The 19505-nt window shown below is 37.6% G+C and overlaps 3 protein-coding genes across 4 annotated transcripts; 1 reads left to right on the forward strand and 2 right to left on the reverse strand.

Annotated features, from left to right (window-relative positions):
- Window positions 1–2606: 2606 nt before the first annotated feature.
- On the reverse strand, window positions 2607–5638 carry LOC134670313 (uncharacterized). Its single transcript, XM_063528066.1, has 2 exons — window positions 5531–5638; window positions 2607–4737 (listed from the first exon to the last, which is right to left on the reverse strand). The coding sequence occupies exons 1-2, from the start codon at window positions 5546–5548 to the stop codon at window positions 2797–2799; spliced, it is 1959 nt and encodes a 652-aa protein (XP_063384136.1). The 5' UTR covers window positions 5549–5638; the 3' UTR covers window positions 2607–2796.
- Window positions 5639–6024: 386 nt separating this feature from the next.
- LOC134670314 (26S proteasome non-ATPase regulatory subunit 11) lies at window positions 6025–7991 on the forward strand. Its single transcript, XM_063528067.1, has one exon. The coding sequence runs from the start codon at window positions 6184–6186 to the stop codon at window positions 7447–7449; it is 1266 nt and encodes a 421-aa protein (XP_063384137.1). The 5' UTR covers window positions 6025–6183; the 3' UTR covers window positions 7450–7991.
- Window positions 7992–16078: 8087 nt separating this feature from the next.
- Window positions 16079–18858, reverse strand: LOC134669816 (uncharacterized). 2 transcript variants are annotated; one of them, XM_063527435.1, is made up of 3 exons: window positions 18389–18858; window positions 17795–18094; window positions 17077–17159 (listed from the first exon to the last, which is right to left on the reverse strand). In XM_063527435.1, exons 1-3 carry the CDS (start codon window positions 18771–18773, stop codon window positions 17134–17136), a joined length of 711 nt encoding a protein of 236 aa, XP_063383505.1. In that variant the 5' UTR covers window positions 18774–18858; the 3' UTR covers window positions 17077–17133. The 2 variants fall into 2 exon arrangements, with proteins under 2 accessions (XP_063383504.1, XP_063383505.1); XM_063527434.1 differs by having other exon boundaries at window positions 16079–18094.
- Between the last annotated feature and the right edge of the window lie 647 nt (window positions 18859–19505).

The following is a 19505-nucleotide window of genomic DNA, read 5'->3' on the forward strand; positions in this document are numbered from 1 at the left end:
ACGGTTAAAACGAGTTCCTGATAAAGTATTACTTTGCTTAACTTAAATGATATGATATGATATTATCGACGAGTAGGGAATTCGTCAAATTCACAACTCGTAATCGTAATATGGCCGACATCTGTCAAAATTTGTGGAGTTGCTACAGACAAAAATTAAATTATTTATGGTAGTTTTTTCTGACAATGTAAATTCCTACAGGTTATATAGACGGTCAAGCAAATCTTGTCAGTAGAAAATGGCGCGAAATTAATATTTTCTATGAGATGATATCCCTTCGCGCCTACAATTTTCAAATTTGCCGCTTTTTTCTACTGACAAGATCTACTTGACCAAGTTTAGTTGGTCAAACAAATCTTGTCAGTAGAAAAAGGCGGCAAATTTAAAAAAATGTAGGCCCGAAGAGTCCCATAGAAAATTTGAATTTCGCGCCTTATATAGTTACCTTATATAGTATACTTATATAGTTTGTCCAAGGACTTTTTCATGTCAAACATAGACAGGAGAATCATACTGTCTTTGTCTTACGCTGGCACAAGTACCCCATAGACCTATATGATAGGTTTCAGTGAAGCACCCTAAAGAAAGGGATGAGTACAGGTTTCTTCATGATTTTTTTTGTTCCTGACAAATTAGGTTTGCCAGACTAGACCTATGTCTCATTAGGTAGGGAGTGAGTATAGTAAGTATAAGGACTAAACATGCTTGCAAATACAAGTCTGTAATATATAGTCTCAGGTTTGTTTCTATGGATTTTGCATATAGATCAAGTCAAGCAAATCTTGCCAGTAGAAAAAGGCGGCAAATTTAAAAAACGCGGAGGGTTATCGTCCCATAGAAAATTTGAATTTCGCGCCCTTTTCTACGGACAAGATTTCCTTGACCAAGTATATCTATCTAAAAGGCCCCTGTACATATTGGGCCAGCAAGGGCCAGTCTGGGGAACGCATTTATGCGCTGGAGGGAGAAAGTGATATTGCTATCTCATTCTACCGCATGGCTGCGTCCCTTGGACTGGCCTACGTTGGCCCAATATGTACAGGAGCCTTAACGTGTATTTTTTTTTTCGAATTTATATCGCAATTTCTAAAAGGTTTTTCTCCTATTTTTGCATTCCTTTTCTTGCATACATCTGCGAAGAAATTCAAAGGCGTAAGCCCACGCAGTGCAAGTGTTATTTTAAACGTCAAAATTCGATGAAATTGGCTGAATGTTTTTAAAATGTGTAAAAAGGGGTTAATTTCAGATATTAAGCGTTTTCACGTCCAAAGGAAGGGCATCGAAAACGGAATCGGCTCTCATTTAAACTTGGCCATTGTTCAAATTTCAAACTTTGCTCTCTTGAAGTTCAATTTTTGGCCTCGCATCGCTCGCATGGAAGTATGCCGCTATCTGAACCGCCAAGTTTTCGGCTCTGTTTGGAGCTCAACTTTCGGCCTCGCTTTTAAAATGTTTGGTCATTGGTTTTTGTCCGATCTTAGCTCCACTGCAGCACGGCCTTTGGCCTCGCACGAATGCGCCTGCATCTCAAGTTTTTAACATTAAGGCCTCGGTCTTTATCGGCCTTCAGACTTGCTTACACTGGACCACTAGTTCAATTCTAAGCTCTGCTCTCTTGCAGCTTGGTCTTCGGCCTTGCACAGAAGCGCACCGCAATCGGCGCTTCAGGCATTCGGCCGTCAGCCAAGCTCACAATTGGCGTTCGATTCTAAGCTGTAAGCTTAATACCAGCAGCTCAGCCTCTGGCTTCGCATGCTCGCATGGGAAGGCGTCGGAATCAAGTCTTCGGTGTTAGGTGGAGTTCGGCCTCGAGCCTCACCTTTAGACATAAATCGGTTTTGTTGGGTTGATTTTGGTTAACGACAAAGCTTGATTTTCCTCACTTCGGCTCTTTAGAATATCGACAAGATGTTTTCCTGATGATACTGTCAATCCGCTACTGTTTAGTTAGCACAAACGATAAGGGCCTCGCAAAGATCTTCCGGCCAGGGCCTCACCAAGAAGACCGGCTTTGATGCTGCGCGATACCGTTTATGCGAGTGTTTATACTATATAAAACTATTTTAGTACGTTTATTTCGACGCTGGATGCGGGTCGCTTCTAACCGGTACGAATGGAGGTCCAAGGGGGAGGCCTATGTTGAGCAGTGGACGTCTTATGGCTGAGATGATGATGATGATGACGTTTATTCAATAAATTATCCTTGAAATTGAAAAATGCTCTTATTTTATAACTTTCTTACAGCTAAAATATGTTTTTTCGCTAAAATTTCGGTTTGATATATTTTTTCATTAATCAAAGGTGTTTCAAGGCCACGCCGCCGATTCGCCGTCGCCGCCGACCGATTTTGACCGGCGCGCCGCCGCCGGCTAAATGCCTATCGGCGCTCATATCTACTATGAACACCCGACATACGTAAAAAATCCAAGCGTTTCCTGAACCAAAGATATGCTTGGTTTCTAAGCACCAATTCTCACCAAGCATGGATTGGAAGAACTGGTGCCACCCAGATTTTCAGGAGAGAAGGGTTTTCAGTATCGGCAACATCGAGGTTAATATATAATTGTTTAGTTAAAAAATGAATGAGACGAAAACGATACTAATTATTTATTTTATTCAATTTGGATAACTATACGATTACATACGCAACGCAAAGGAATTAAAAATATAAATTAAATAGAACTTCTTTCTAAAACAACCATACTGCGCAGATACAATCGGGATATTGGTTCACAGCAGAGTCAATAAGTATTAATAAGTAACTTATTTGAACTTGAACCAACCTTCACTTTCGCTTTATTGTTTTGAACTTGTTGACAAAATATCGTGTGAACGATGGTACGTAAGTAGATTCGAATCATAAGAAGCCTCACTGCCACCTTGCGCCATCAGGAGCGCAGCTTCTCTTGCGGCTTTCTCTAAAGCCTCGCGTTCCTCGGCTGCTCGTATTTCTCTTTCTATGTCCAATTGTTCTTTTTCTGTAGCTCTCTTTTCGCGTTGCTCAATATTATCTCTATATTTAAATAGGCACGTGGACAAATATTTCACTGGATCTGCGGGTTGCGCAACAATTGTCTTTGCAACACATTCACGCAACGCCGCTCCAACATTTCGTTTCAAATAATTGAAATCTTCGGTAACATTTTCATCACCGGGGCAAGGTTCAAAAATATCTAATTGGCTTCTGATACGTACAAGATTACCAAACCCGTCATTTTCATATTCACTTGTAGCGTCTTCTTCCCTGTAAATACGCTTGTTTTCCTCGTTTATATAGTAACGCCCAAAGTTGTCGTAGTAAAACGTCATGTCATTGCGGATTTCTTTCAACTTAATAAGAGCTCCAGAGCTATCCATCATGTATTCACTCGCTGTTGCATGAGCTTTGTAAATCTTTTGCCTAGTGTGAGGATCTAAGAAGTGTCTTCCACATTCATCGTAGAAATAGACATGTTCTGAATCATCAGAAAGAGGAACCAACATCTCACTTTCATTACATTGGTACAAGGTGGGTTCATCTGGCTTCTTATATATTTTTCTACCATATTCGTCTATATAAAATGTACCAAGGTCATCAGTAAATTCCTCTTTTTCCTCAGTTACACTGAGAATTGATATTATTGATTTTTTCTTTTTCCCATTAACGGCTATATCCCATAAGTGGCAGAACTGGGAGATTAAACGCTCGCGCTCTGGAGATGGAAGTGCATGGTTAAAAATTCTCATTTGGAAGAAGTCTGGACACTCGCACAACTCTTCTGGTTGCATATCCGTCATGTAATCTGATAAGTTGTGAAGGCTCCTTAAAGTAGTCTTTAAATTGTCTAACGAGTTTAATCTTGCTTCAAGAAATTCCTTTTTGTGACGAAGTGCCTCAAGCGCTGCAAGTGCATTCTCTTCTTCTAAACGTTTAATACGGTCATCTAAAACAGCTATTTTTTCTACAACTGTATTTATCTCAAGATCATGGCTTGCCGTAGACCTTACCATTGAACATAAGTCTTTTCCTTTTTCTTCAAGTTCTTCCAATATTTTTTTAGCTGAAGGTGACTCATCGGCTTTGAATTCTTCAACTATTTGTTGTAACGTTTTTGTCAAATCGCTACTTAAACGTAGCACGTTAAAACTTACATATTTACTAAGCAGAATGGCTAAGTTATCGCTAATTTTATCTAACCATTGTAACAGATCTTCGATTTCAGATTTAAGTTTAATGTCAAATTCGGGACCGCTTTGAAGACCTCGAAAACATTTCAACTTGTCAGCCAAGACTTTGGCAATTTCTTTATGCATTTCTTCGACAATTTCCAGTTCTGCGTTTAATATAGCATGGTTTTCGTTAGATAAACCAGATCGATTCTTTTCAATGAATCTTTGAAAATGCTTGAAACGATAGGTCATACTGTCCATAGTGTAGTTTACTGCCTGGTATACTTCTTCTTTAGGCAAACTTCGATCAATCACAAGTTTTTCAAAGTTTTCTATGGCGTTCACATATTGCAACCATTGCAACTGGTAATCAACAATCAAGTCTAAAATCCGACCTTTGGTTTTCTCATTTCTTTCCTCATTCAGAATAGTGTGAACTGTACACATGACGTTAAAAGCTTTGTCTGAAAAATCTGTTTTAGTAAGAAAAATAACTGGACTCTCATAATAGAGCTTGACTTCTTTACATATATCAAACAGCATGCAAACGCTTTCTGGATTTTCTGTACCGGATACGATTATTTTTGGCTGAAACATTAATCATTTCGGTTTAATTAAAGTTACGGTACTGCCGTTTCGGTAGCACATCGTACTGGATAAAAACTTTTTTAACCTCTCGTAAGCCGGGATGTACTTATTCAATTCTAATTAATTTAAATTAAGTGCTCCATCATACCTGCCTAACGCGGCTCCTAGTTCCGGCTTATGAAAGGTTAACAGATTAGGCTCAGGCTAGTAAAAAAATCCACATTACTTTTACTATCACCACTAGCAGGCTAGCTAAAGGCCCCTGTACATACATAGGCCGGCGTGAGCCAGTCTAGGGGACGCATTTATGCGTTAGAGGGAGCAAGTGATATTGTTATCTCATTCTACCGCATGGCTGCGTCCCTTGGACTGGCCTGCGTTGGCCCAATATGTAAAGGGGCCTTTAGAAATACATGATTTACCTACATGACATGGGCCATTCCCATATCTCAGCTAGAGCTTGCGCCGTTCTGGAAACTAGAGACCCGTCCCGGCTTCGCACGTGTGAACAAATTATACACCTAAACCTTCCTCAAGAATCACTCTTTTGATAGGTTGAAACCGCATGAAAATCCGTTCAGCAGTTTTTGAGTTTATCGCGAATAAACAGACAGACGCGGGGTATCTACTTTTAATAAGGTGTACAGTTTTAATAAGATGTGGTGATAGTGATAATCTGAATATCGCAAATAATTCTTGCGTGTTACAAATATATATTAGAAATAGGTACTTTTTACCTATAGGTATTTACGTACCTATGGAGGTACGTACACTAGCTGTATTAGTTACTTACTTTGGTTTGCGAAGTCATTATGAAAAGTTATTGAAAGCTTCTCAATAATGCAGGATTTTCATTAAATCATAACAAAGCAATAGCCCAATAGGAACCAATACATTGGCATTCATAAATTAACAAAAATTTGACGCAAATCAGTGTCAGAATATTCGTTTTTAAACAACATTTTATTGACAACCAGTTCTAATAATACTTCAGTAAACACAGTATAGCAATCGATAAAAAATATTTATCATTGTGATTAAAAACTATAGTTGGTCAAGCAAATCTTGTCAATAGAAAAAGGCGCGAAAATCTTATTTTCTATGGGACGATAACCCTTCGTGCCTACATTTTTTAAATTTGCCGCCTTATTCTACTGACAAGCTTTGCTTGACCAACTATAGGAGAATGTAGTTGTAGTTTTTTTTTTTAATTTTTATTGCTTTGATGAAAATTGTAAACATAGACAAAATTTAGTAGTTTTGTAGAATTCGACTGGCAACCCAGCCAGCGTCTACGACTTCTTACGAAAAAAAAAAGAAAAGAGAGGTCGTCGATGACTTTGCGAATATAACAAAAATTATACAAAGGAAAGATCGTGCTGTGTTACTGGAATTCACTGTTTACTTGAAGGATTTTTTTAGTTTAAGCGTATAAATATCCTCATCATGGCTGGCGCGATGTTATTTGAGCGTTCGCGTGTGTCGTCGTCAACAACCAGAGAGGAGGACGTCCGCATGACCGACAAGATGGTCAGTACTGGAGAATTGCCTGAAGATGATGAAGAAAACATAAGGGCCAAGGAGCAGGGCATCCTGAACCTCGGCGAGAAGTACAAAAAGGAGGGCAAGGCCAAGGAGTTAGCCGAACTGATCAAAGCCACCCGGCCGTTTCTCAGCCTGATAAGCAAGGCGAAAGCGGCGAAACTAGTGCGTGCGTTGGTCGACTTCTTCCTGGATTTGGAGGCCGGTATCGGCATAGAAGTCCAGTTATGTAAAGAGTGTATAGAATGGGCGAAAGAGGAACGGCGCACGTTTCTGCGGCAGTCGCTGGAGGCGCGGCTGATCGCGCTATACTACGACACGGGCATGTACACGGAGGCGCTGGACCTCGCCACCGCGCTGCTGCGTGAGCTCAAAAAGCTCGACGACAAAAATTTACTAGTGGAAGTGCTCCTTTTCGAGAGCAAAACCTACCATGCCCTCAGTAATCTACCGAAAGCGCGCGCCTCCCTAACGTCAGCTAGGACCACTGCCAACGCGATCTACTGCCCCCCGAAGATGCAGGCCGCGCTCGACCTGCAGTCTGGCATCTTGCATGCTGCTGACGAACGGGACTTCAAAACCGCATATTCATATTTTTATGAAGCTTTTGAAGGATATGATGGTGCCGACAGTCCCAAAGCACTCACGGGACTAAAATACATGTTGTTGTCAAAAATTATGTTGAGCCAGGCTGAAGAAGTTGCTGTTATCTGTGGCAGCAAAGCGGCCCTTAAATATGCCGGGAAAGAGTTAGAAGCAATGAGAGCAGTAGCGACAGCTTCTCACAAGAGATCCTTAGCTGATTTCCAAGCTGCACTAAAAACATACAAGCCGGAACTTGAAGAAGATGCAGTAGTGAGAGCTCACCTTGGTGCCCTTTACGATACTATGTTGGAACAGAACTTATGCCGTATAGTGGAGCCCTACATGCGCGTCCAAGTTGAACATGTAGCCCGCTCCATCCGTCTCCCCGTTGTACAAGTAGAGAAGAAATTGTCCCAAATGATCCTGGATAAGAAGCTGAATGGCATCCTAGACCAAGGAGAAGGTGTCCTGATAGTCTTCGACGAGTCCCCCCTCGAGAAAACCTATGAGACTGTTCTGGAAACCATCCATCATATGAGTAAGGTTGTTGATACTCTCTACCAGAAAGCCAAGAAACTTTCATAGACTTCTGTAAAATTGTTGTAGCATTAAAAAATATAAATATCAAAACTAACCATAATTTTTTCAGTTCAGATTATATGGAAACTATTTTCAGACTAAATTTCACTTTTGTTCCGAAGTTAAATACTGAATACAATATATTTATGTATATGTTTATGCAGCAAGAAAGATGAAATACTAATCACTTTGATTTATTCCCATTTTAACTTAAGCTAGTGAAAATTATATTCTGTTTTATTGAGAATAAATAAAAAGGTGTTCACCCATCGTTGTTTGCTTCACTTTCGCCCACGCTAAAATTGAGCAAGTCATGTTATTTTGACTGAAACAGTTGGCAACGCATGTGTAGTGATTCATCCACTGCAGTCGATTGCACATATACGTCTCCTGACCTTAATTCGGTACGCTGACTTGCATTGAAACTCCTTTAAAAGGTAAAGAACCGACTGCGACCCTGTTGACATACTTGAATTTTAATTGTAACCTGTTTTAGAATTAGGTACTTGTGGGTAATTAATGGTATTGAACAATAAAGTCTTGGTACAAATTTATTGTTTTATTTAGTAACCTTTTTATCTAAAACCTCAGTTTCACGATATGATAAAACTCGGTTGACTCAGTTCCGTTAGGTGACGTCATCGCATAATGAGGTCAACGCTTTGGAGATAGAGAAAACGTAGGTACACACTCGTAGAAACTTACACTCACGCATTTAGTTATTACCTGTCATCGTTCATTAGATTCTTGATTTTTAACATACTAAAATGGAGATTTCAGGTTCTTAATGATTAATTTTAATCATCGCAAATAGGCAGGTGGGTCATGTGTATGAAAACAACTAACTAAAGAATAACTTGTTTAAGTACAAAACTATTTGTACAGTTAACAACCTTCCTGGGTAGGCAAGAAGATTCAAACTGAAATGGTAGTTATTTAATTTAAAACACGTAAGTAGGTATAATACTACTTCTGTTAATGTTGACAAGCTGACGGGTATTTTCCTGCCGGAGTCGTTTTGTTTGATTTAGGTAGGTTCCAAATATAATAAACTAGCTTTTGTCCACGGCTTCGTCTGCGTGGAATCAGTAACACCAGCAGAGTTGGGCAAAATGTAATCGACTAACGATTAACGATTAAAATTAACCGACTTAATCGCGAGCAACGATTAAAAGTGACGATTAATTAATTTTAGTCGAAAAGCTCCGACTAATATTGTCACGATTAAATTAATCGTCGACTAATTACCGGCGATTAATTTTTTTAATCGATTAATTAGTTCGATTAATTTTCTCTCGATTAATTTTAGCAATACATATGGTCTTTTTAACCGACTTTAAAAAAAGAACGAGGTGCCTAATTCGTCTGAAACATTTATAAATAATATAAGTAACAGATGAATTTTTATGTATGTTCACTTGGAGACTATTAATTTCGACCGTCTTCGAATTTTGTTTTTGTTTGAAAAGGGATGTTTTAGAGTTAGTCCCATCTTGTTATCAATAAAATACTGAAATCGCTATAGGCATACCTAACGCAAAATTATCATTTTTTTAAACAAACACGTGCATTTGCCTTCGAAAGGTACTTACTATTGTGCGAATTATATAGACCGGCTGACGAAGATATAATAATGGCATTTTAAGCTCTGTAGGCATTTTTTTTTTGTTAAAGGTTGTTCTTATCTCGGGTTATGTTGACAGTTCTTAAGGTCGTATAACAATGGCAAATTATGGATAAACGGATTGTTATCTATTTTGCAATTTCTAGTCCTGTGTAAACAATAAAACAAACCGACAAAGAGTACGTATGCTTAGTATTTTATGTCACTGTATTATATGCCACGTGTTATTAGTTTCTCAACTTACCCAGGTGTTTAACCCTTAAATGCATGATTTTGTCTTTTTGCCGGAAATTAATATATGTATCACATAATTGTTTCCTGATTCTGATCGATTTTTACTGCGAAATCAGTGTTGGAAGTTGCATAGGCTAAATCATATTTTATGTAAATATATAATTACATACTAGTAAGAGATATAGGAAAAATCTTACTGCCATCAGAAAGGTATACTATTTGTGATATTCCTATGATAAATTCTTGAAATATAAAATTATTACAAACCCCGAAAAATGTGCCCAAAATCACGTACTAAAAATCATCAACTTCTGGGTTTTTCCAAGGTTTTCGACATTTCGTCTGATGGCACTCATTTTCACAAAATTTAAATCCGTGTCGCAAAAGGTTTGGAGTGTAAGTGTAGCGTTCGATGTAAGTAGTAAGTAATTACTGCATTGACAAGTTGAAACCTTATAGAAAACAACTGATAAGAGGTAAGTAATGTGTTTGCTCTTTCATACACATACGTCGTTCTCTTTCTAATTTTTATACCTGCGCTACAAGCCCTAAACCCTTACCTATAGTTCGTTTTTTTAGCATTAGAAATTAGGTAAACAATCTTGATGTGTCTTTTAATTGAAAAACACATTTTAAAAATAAGTTACGGCAAATATGAAACAATTATGAATCTAATACGATCATCTATATTCTTCTGCTTTCGTAAGTAATAGTTACTGATTTTTAAAAAGCGTTTTTCAATTAAAAGACATGTCAAGATCGCTTACCTTCTTGCAAGTTCTTTCTAATGCTAAAAAAACGAACTATAGAGATGCCGCGCTAAGTTATCCGCATTATTATAGTAACCAATGTAACCATCTTATATTATTGAAGCACATTTATAACACTGGAATGGTTTTTAATGTGTACGCAAGAAGTTTTGATTTTTAGTTACATACAAAAATGACCACCTGTTTACTTTCAATCGAGAGTTAATCGAGAATTTTAATCGATTAATATTAAGATTAATTCAATTTCAGTCGTATGTTAGGTCGACTAAATTAATCGCGATTAAATTAATCGCCGATTAATTTTGACGATTAACTTTTTTAATCGATTGATTAGTCGATTAAAAAGTTAATCGATTAATGCCCATCTCTGCACCAGCTAGTGTAAGCATAGCGCCTGAATAAAGTGTAATAGCAATCGTTCAATTTGAGCATAAGTTTCAATCAGTGATCAGGCATTCATCAACTCTCAATTCCACTCCCCCTTTTCACTCTCTTTAGGGATGATTCCCGACATAAAAACTCTCCTATGTCCTTCCCCGTGACTCAAAATATCTCTATGCCAAATTTTAACTAAATCGGTGCGTGAGGTAAAAACAGACGGACACACTTTCGCATTTATAATATTAAAATTAATAATAGTATCGATTATTCTCTGTCCTCGTAAGCCCAATGTGCATTACATTGTACACTCTGTTTGAATTTCAAAAACGGGATAAAATAGCATTTCCTGTTTCATTTTTTTATAAAACAAACGAAAGTCACCCTAATATCTACTTTACAACATGGTTCAAATTAAAAATAAGAAACTTTGTATGGTGGGACCGAATGAAGGAAGAGTAATTTTAATTTGAGGTAGGCATGGACCATTTCCGGTGCAGTTCTAATTTATTTAGGTAACTTTAAAGGGTAAAGAGTTAAAAGATATCTAGACAGCTTCTCTTTTTTAACCTTTTTTTTTAATAAAACGATGAAAACTAAATGTGGTTCTAAAAATATTTATTTTCTTAAAAAGCTGAAGACCTACAAATGTTACTTATGCTAAGTCTAGTCTCGTAAACTATACCTACTTACCTATTAAAATAAAGTAAATAAACGTGTGCTACTCTGCAGCGGCGCCACCATAATGAATACCAATGAATTATATGGTGAAATGATGTACCTAAAAGGTACATCATGTACATATAATGTGTATGACTGTACCTGTGATAGGAAACGAAATAATCGGCATTGAAAGTGGCGCCGCTGGGGAGCATACTCCCCAGCGGCGCCACACAGTACTCATAGATAGAAATGGTATTAGCTATTGTTTTCTTATGTAAATTGATGTACTAATGCTGTTTATTACGTACCTATTGAAAAAAAGAATTATTTTGCATTGATTAGTGATTTTATTTACATTTTAATTCCGCATTCCGCCTAAACGGTATGAGTTGTAAGAGAGGCGCGCGGGTGAGCGAGATGGAGATAGAAATTCTTCCCGCGGGACCGCGCTCCCGCGGCCCGGCCGCGCGGCCCCGCTCCTGTTTTCAATAATAAATATTTTTCTCAAAAATGGACGGCAAAGTCGACTTTGCTGTCTAAAAAATAGATCGCGAAGCGCGTAGTTTATAGTCAGTCAAAAAAAAAGTGAAAAACATTGCAGTCTCGATTTTGGGACTGCAATTTTGCATACAAATTCCATTATTTGTCGAGTTCCAAACTTTTTAAAAGTTGAAATGACCATATCAAATGAAGGCACAGGCCCATTAAACAGCTAAGCAGATGATTAGTACCGCGACTATTTAGCTGTCTCAAATGGGTTGGCGTATTTTCGGCAGAAAAATACACTTCTATTTTTATTATTAAAAAAATAAAAAGGCGGCAAGGGCTTTTTTCTGTGTAAATATATAGGTAAGAACGTTGGTTTTGTAAAATATTTCTATAATATTTATATTTCTTGCACCATTTTTGAGAAAAGCACTATATATGACTCGGCTGGAAGGCTACTTGCCGGCTTCGGATTCAATTAAACGGACTCCCAAGGTCGTCCGTTTAAAACGAATCCTCAGCCTGCAAGTAGCTACTTCCGAGCCACGACAATAATGTACTATTTATTTTTGCTTTCGTTATGTTTCTGTGTCTGTACTTCTGTATCAAAAGGAAAATTAGATATATTAAGTACGTTGTATTTTTTATGTTTAAAAGTATACACCGTGTTTTTATTGAATTCCGTTAACTTCGGGGTATGGTTGAGTACGTTTAAGAGAACTAAATGGCATAGTTAATTAAAAATATATATTGTTTTTTTTTTAATAAAAAAAATTAAGTGTAAAAATTAAGTAATTAAATGTAGCATATAGCGTTGTTGTAACAGGAGCATTACATTTAACTCAACCAAAAAATTGAAATCTGTGACATATCAATGTCATTTCGAACATCGATCATCCGAGATTGTACTTAAGTTTAGTAGCAAATGTATGAACTCATTCTAAACACTAATCAATATGTAAACCGGCCCTGAAGCAAATATACATGCTTGTAGAGGCCTTATAGAAAAAAAAATTGATTATCTCCGAAATGGAGTTAATTAGAACATCGGTGTCTGAGAAAGTTTAAGCTCAGGAAATTCAGGAATGCACCCTTGAAATTATCGGAAATAAAAAAACACGGTGTATAATTAATAGTTATTTGTTTTACAAGGGGGCAAAGTTGAGAAAGTTCAGAAAACATACATGACTCAGAAAAAAATATCAGTGCTCAAGTGCTCATCACACAAACCTTCTAAAGTAGAATCCTGAGCGTGATGAAGGATTCAAGTATTAACGCCCAAGACAAAATAATTTTGATACCGTGTGTCACGCACATATAGTGACATGTGACAATACTGCTTTTCACATAAAATGAGGAAAATAAAAATTCTTAGTGTTGACAATCCGATGCTTAATCAGATTATTTAGGCTAATAATGTAAAAATAGTGTGTTAGAACAGAAAACTGTTACTTTGATCCCTCCTTGCAGGGAGGAAAAATACCAGTTTGATCCTTCCTAACAGGGAAGAAAAAGCTCTTTTCCGAATAGGTGGTGTGAAAAAAATTTTTCACCAAACAAACCCAAGAAAATATTAAGTGTAAAATATCAAACAAAATCATTTGTGTTGTTAATGAATGTTATTAAATATTTTCACCACACCATCTTAGAACAGACTTACTTTGCACAAAACCGACTGGCACTTAATAATTTCTATCAGTTATTCACTTATGAGGCAAAGTAATCAACTGCATATCTTGACTTGTTTTCTTATGTTTGCTGGTAGAATTGACTTTTAAATGATGATTTTGTATGATAAATATCTAATAACATCCATTTGGATTTGATTTCGTTTAATATTTTACGTTTAATATTTGCTACGGGTACGGGTTGGTGTGGTGAAAAATATCGTGTTTCACTCGGGGGCAAATTTTGTTTAACCCTCGTGCTTTGAAATCCTCGCAACGCTCAAGATTCCATTTTTCGAACTACTCGCTACGCTCGTGGTTCTATTTTGGGATCTTACGCTTGCTCGGGTATCGAAATCAGCACGAGCGGTTAAACAACAACTTTGCCCCCTTGTAAAACCAATAACTATTAATAATATACTTTTAAACATTAAAAATGCAACGTGCTTAATATATCTAATTTTTCTGTTGATACATTTAATTAATTAATTTTTACACTAAATTATTTTTATAAAAAAAAACAAAAATTTTTTTTTAATTAACTATGCCATTTAGTTCTCTTAACCATACCCCGAAGTTAACGGAATACAATGAAAACACGGTGTATACTTTTAAACATAAAAAATGCAACGTACTTAATATAGGTATCTAATTTTCCTTTTGAAACAGAAGTACAGACACAGAAACATAACGAAAGCAAAAACAAAAATATTTATTATTGAAAACAGGAGCGGGCCGCGGGAGCGCGGTCCCGCGGGAAGAATTTCTATCTCCATCTCGCTCACCCGCGCGCCTCTCTTACAACTCATACCGTTTAGGCGGAATGCGGAATTAAAATGTAAATAAAATCACTAATCAATGCAAAATAATTCTTTTTTTCAATAGGTACGTAATAAACAGCATTAGTACATCAATTTACATAAGAAAACAATAGCTAATACCATTTCTATCTATGAGTACTGTGTGGCGCCGCTGGGGAGTATGCTCCCCAGCGGCGCCACTTTCAATGCCGATTATTTCGTTTCCTATCACAGGTACAGCCATAAACATTATATGTACATGATGTACCTTTTAGGTACATCATTTCACCATATAATTCATTGGTATTCATTATGGTGGCGCCGCTGCAGAGTAGCACACAAATAAACTATTAACTGTCTGTCTATTATGTAACAATCACATCACAGTATCTATATAATTATCATATAATAATACAGAATTAACAATCATACTTAGGGAAAGATTTAAAATTATAAAATACATGTAAATTGCCTACTCTAAAGAACCATGACTTTGAACTTGGCACAGGTATATAGGCGTGGGCGAATGGGGCCCAAAGCCAACCTCATTTTTACCTTGGAAATACGAGTATTTACATATTGAAAAGGGCCTCGCAGATGCGATGTCGCCCACGGCTCTAATCTAGCCGTTCACGGTACGCCACTCGTACATCACACTAGATATGTGAAATTTGGAGATAAAAAAACAATATTTTATAGGTACTTGTTGCGTCAAATGATCCCTATGACAGTTCCTTACAACAAAAAAGTATGACCGAAAATCAAACTATACCTACCTAGAGGGTCGAATTTAGTTTTGATTGCTGATGACGTTAGTAGACAATAATACCAACAAAATACCAACGTTACTATAAATAAGTCAATATCGGCACTAGGTACTTTGAAAAAATCTCGTATCTCATACTGCTGTTCAAAGTTGAAAGGCAGTAACTATGCATGCATGCCATACATAAATACCACATTTTTCTTTTGATTGACATAACAAGATACTATAGTTAGTTTTTTTAGCATTAGAAAGAACTTGCAAGAAGGTAAGCGATCTAGACATGTCTTTAAATTGAAAAACGCTTTTTAAAAATTAAAAACTATTACTTATGAAAGCAGAAGAATATAAATGATCGTATTAGATTCATAATTGTTACATATTTGGCGTAACATATTTTTAAAATGTGTTTTTCAATTAAAAGACACATCAAGATTGTTTACCTTATTTCTAATGCCACAATTGGCACAATTGCCACATACAGGTTATGTATAGTTTGGCCAAGGCTCATTTCACACAAGAAAGAAAATTAAAGAAGTGCCGCTATGGCAACTAAATAACATTATTTTTAATATTTTAAATTTAGAACTTATACCTAGTTCTTATTTCAATGTTGCTAACATTATTCCCCCACGAGAATCATATGAAATTAAATAAGTAGGTACCTATGTTAATATGAGCAACATTTAACAATTACAGTTAAATTAATATAACTTACATTTTAAAGAAAACAACTGATGATCTGGTAATCAACACAAATGTTAACATATATAAACAAAAGCTCTTTGTTTACAGAATTTAAGAATTAACCATTTGACATTCCTTTGTAGTCATTCTATTTTGAACCGTAATTCCTTTATGATGGCAAGTATGTTGCCGCTACCTTTACAATAGGCATTTTAGACACATTAAACTAACACATTTTATGTAATTATTGTTAAGTTATTGGGAGTACACATATTTTTGTAATAGACCTTTGTGAATATGACCGCTTTGCCAAGGGTCGCTCAACTGCGCGTACTATGCAGTTCTTCCCCGGGAACAAGTTATTTACCCTCGCCATGAGCCACTCGAGAGGAGGTGAATTGTCACTACGCATTACAATTAAACTACGAATACCGAACTCGCACGACGCAGTGAACCGTGGTGTAGACATGAAGCACATCAGCTGAGTTGTGGCAACGGCATTCAAGTCTGAAACACATTACACATTTATGTATAACCTTTTTTACAGTGGTCTATTACACAGTGCCTTTGTCATGAATAACATAAGATTACATTTTGTCTTGCATCTAGTAAACATATATGCTCATTTCTTGCAAGCAAGTTTGTTATAGGTGACTGTTTTGGCAATATTGCCGGATGCTGTGCAGCATAAGGAAGCGACGCGTTTTGCAATCGACCACCAACTCGTATAATGCCTTCGCCATCAAGGAAGGGAGTTAGCAGATTTAAATTACCTTTAAGTTGCTTGTCAGATTGCAGCATCCTTAAATCATCTGAAAGGAATTGAGCTTTTTCATGTTTGACTATAGTTAAGTCCTTAAGGTTCTGAGAAGTTGGTTTGACATTATTGCAAAACCTAAGGATATATGCAAGAACACGAGTCATTTTTGCTATAGTAGAGAACTTTATTATTATTTCAAAGAGATCAGGGTTGTGCACTGTGGTTGTAAGGCACAGAGCACTGGTATGATCAGCTTTCAGTTCAGGTAACTCGGTGGGCAGAGGTGAATATTCTGAAAATATACAATCTTCATTATGGAGGATTAATTGCCCATGCCCATCATGATATTTTGTGAAAAGAGTTTGATTCTGTGGCACATGCAACCTCTTTTCTAGATTGAGAAATCCATTGAGTGCCAGGTGAGAAGTTTTTCCTAACTCAGAGTTGACTTCTTGCTCTAAAGGGAACTTATTGGGCTGTGAGACCTCATATTTATTATCTGCTAGCTTTGTAGATTCCCTAAAAGGTTTTTCGCAATAGTCTTGCTCTGGTATTTTATCTAGGAAAATTTCAGTCACCTTTTTAGTTTCCCCAAAAGCACTTGACAGGTCGCTTTGATATTCATTGCATTCCGTACAAAGCAAAGATATTACCTGCTTGGACTTTTTTCTTGCAGGCAGCTGCAGTCGACCACCGATGATCACGCCAAATGATGTCTGCACTAGTGTCGGACCTTGTGGCGTAGCGGCGCATGCTATTGAAGTACTCGAAGCTGCAGCACTCGAGGTTGTAAGGCTCGGTGCGGAAGTACTTGGAGTGCCCGCAGTCACGATAGGCTGTTTGGTTGCTTGGTCTCCATTATTCTTCGTCTGCGTCAGAAGAATCTGAAAGAAGACACCAGCATCTAGCAGCAAATCCACATCACCATGCTTATTAAAATTCTCATCGGCTAGTTTGCAGTTAGTAGGCAATGTAATGTGCGACTTGTTAATAGGAATCTGTGGCAACTTCGTTGTTATTTTTTCAACAACCTTGCAATTGACATTTATTTTGAATGGATAAACAGCAGAATGCACATCAAGGTTTATACATTTGTCAATCGCATGCTTGGCATTATTGATACCAGTTATTTTAGAACTAGTATTTTGCATCGGTAATCCCAATTTATCCACAATCTTCTGTGTAATGAACGATGCCTGTGAGCAACCATCTAACAATGCCTTGCAATATATTACTCGCCCTGACTTAGTAATCAGCTTGACACGAGCAGAAGGCAAAACTATATTATGGGCCCTATTCCTTGTTGCAGACAAAGTTACAGAAGGAGTAGGCTTGTCTTGATGCAATAAGCTATTGTGCTGTAGCTTGCACACCTTACACCGAAAATGAAATTTGCATTTGCGCTTATGTTGCGACAAACAAATCTTACACAAGTTGTTTGTTGAAGCGAACTCCATGCGTTTATGAATGGAAGCTAAATTAAAACTCGGGCAATTATATAATCTGTGTGCACACTTACAGTATAAACATTGCCGTTGAGGCTGATGTGCTGACAGCTTTGCTTGTGCAGCCTCAGGACGGCTGACAAAGCTCTGCGAAGGCCCCTTCTGGACGTCAGTGTTTTCAAATGCTAGGGCACGTTTTTCCACGTAACCTAGGAATTCTTTTACCGTGGGCGACACATTCTTATCTCGCTCCAGTTGAAATGCTCTGTAGGTAGGCAGGTCAATCTTCTTAGATAGGATGCAAATGATTATGGCATCCCACTTATCTACCGGCTCACCCAGGTTTTGCAGAGCAGCAAGATGCTGTTTGACAACTGAAATGAAATTTCGTAAATTAGTGACATTAGATCGCGTGATTGTAGGCATATCTAGTAGTGCATTAACATGTTCTTGCGTAATTCGAATTTTATTATCGTATCGTTCCTTCAGTAAGCGCAGTGCTTCTGGGTAGCTGTTGTCTTCTAATGGCAGATTTTTTATTAAATCGAGCGGTTCATCACTTAAAAAACCTTTAAGATAATACAGCTTCTGCACCGCTGAAAAGGAAGTACACTTGTCGATCATGGCTGTGAACATGTTTGAAAATTCGTAATATTCTGTGTATTTACCTGTGAATGTTTTTATGACGACTCGAGGCAGCTTGAGGTTCTCCGACTTGACACTTACGCTAGGGCTCGCTTGAGGAGGGTTGTCTCTCAGGCGGATGACATTTATTATACTTTCTAGCTGAGCTAACAATAAAATGTAGTTGTCTTCAACCTCCTCATCATCGGTGGCGAGAGTAGCTGGTGGGGAGGAAAAAAGCGAGGCAACCTTGCTAGTGAGGCGCTCATATTCACGAAAGGCCTCTAGAAGCCTAGTTTTCTTTGCTAGCACTAACTCTATCGGCGAATTTATGAGCGCTTCTCGGTCAAAGCTGTTTTTTAAACGTGTAATTGACCCCTTGGCGCGACCACGGGCTGCTATTGCCTCTTTCTGTTCGGTGTCTGACATTTTTACAATTCTGTATAAAATGCTTTAAACAATCACTACACTTTATAAGCACTAAACAATGCTACACTACTTTTATACACCAATACACGAGTCACGAGTAATTTACTAAGACGGTAAATAAATTGAATTGTTCAAACAAGAAACGGATTAATGGCGTCGTCGCTTTATCGCTGTGTTGAATCGCGGTGTTGCGTTTTCTCGGCGTTCACGTACGGCGCTGCGATTGGTCGAGGAACTCGAGTTCCTCCTCCTCCTCCTCCTCGAGGATTGCGTAATGCTGCCGCCCGCACGAGCACGAAGGGATGCGTTCAAGTTGCACGTTGACTACACGAGACGAATGTTTCTTGCACGCACTGAGAGCGCTTGTTGGTGCTTCATAGCGTTTTATATGAATCTTGCGTTTTTCTTCGTATTGCGCCGCTCGGCATTGCAAGACGGCGAAAGAAAAAACGATAATTATTTCATTCTTCTGTTATTGCGCCGTTGGCGAGAAAAATGTAATATTGCACTCTTTATCATTTATAATGCGCCGCTCAGGACTTCAATAAGTCGGCGTGATAAAGAATGATTTCTGACCTTCAATGTAGTTTATTGCGTGATTCCATCTTCGGCGCTGATTTTCTCCATAGAAGGACCATATGAAGCGCCTTCACATGATGTTGGAATTTAAAATAGGCGAAAATATATATTAAAATGTAAAAATCGAAATCACGCTACATTATCGTAGGAAAG

Source organism: Cydia fagiglandana, chromosome 13, assembly GCF_963556715.1.
Source record: "Cydia fagiglandana chromosome 13, ilCydFagi1.1, whole genome shotgun sequence".
Taxonomy (NCBI): Eukaryota; Metazoa; Arthropoda; class Insecta; order Lepidoptera; family Tortricidae; genus Cydia; species Cydia fagiglandana.

Coding starts and splice junctions, on each gene's coding strand:
- LOC134670314 (XM_063528067.1), top strand. CDS start 6,184: ATGGCTGGCGCGATGTTATTTGAGCGTTCGCGTGTGTCGTCGTCAACA.
- LOC134669816 (XM_063527434.1), bottom strand. CDS start 18,773: ATGTCAGACACCGAACAGAAAGAGGCAATAGCAGCCCGTGGTCGCGCC. Junction 18,095..18,388: donor CGTCATAAAAACATTCACAG/GTAAATACACAG, acceptor ATTTCATTTCAG/TTGTCAAACAGCATCTTGCT.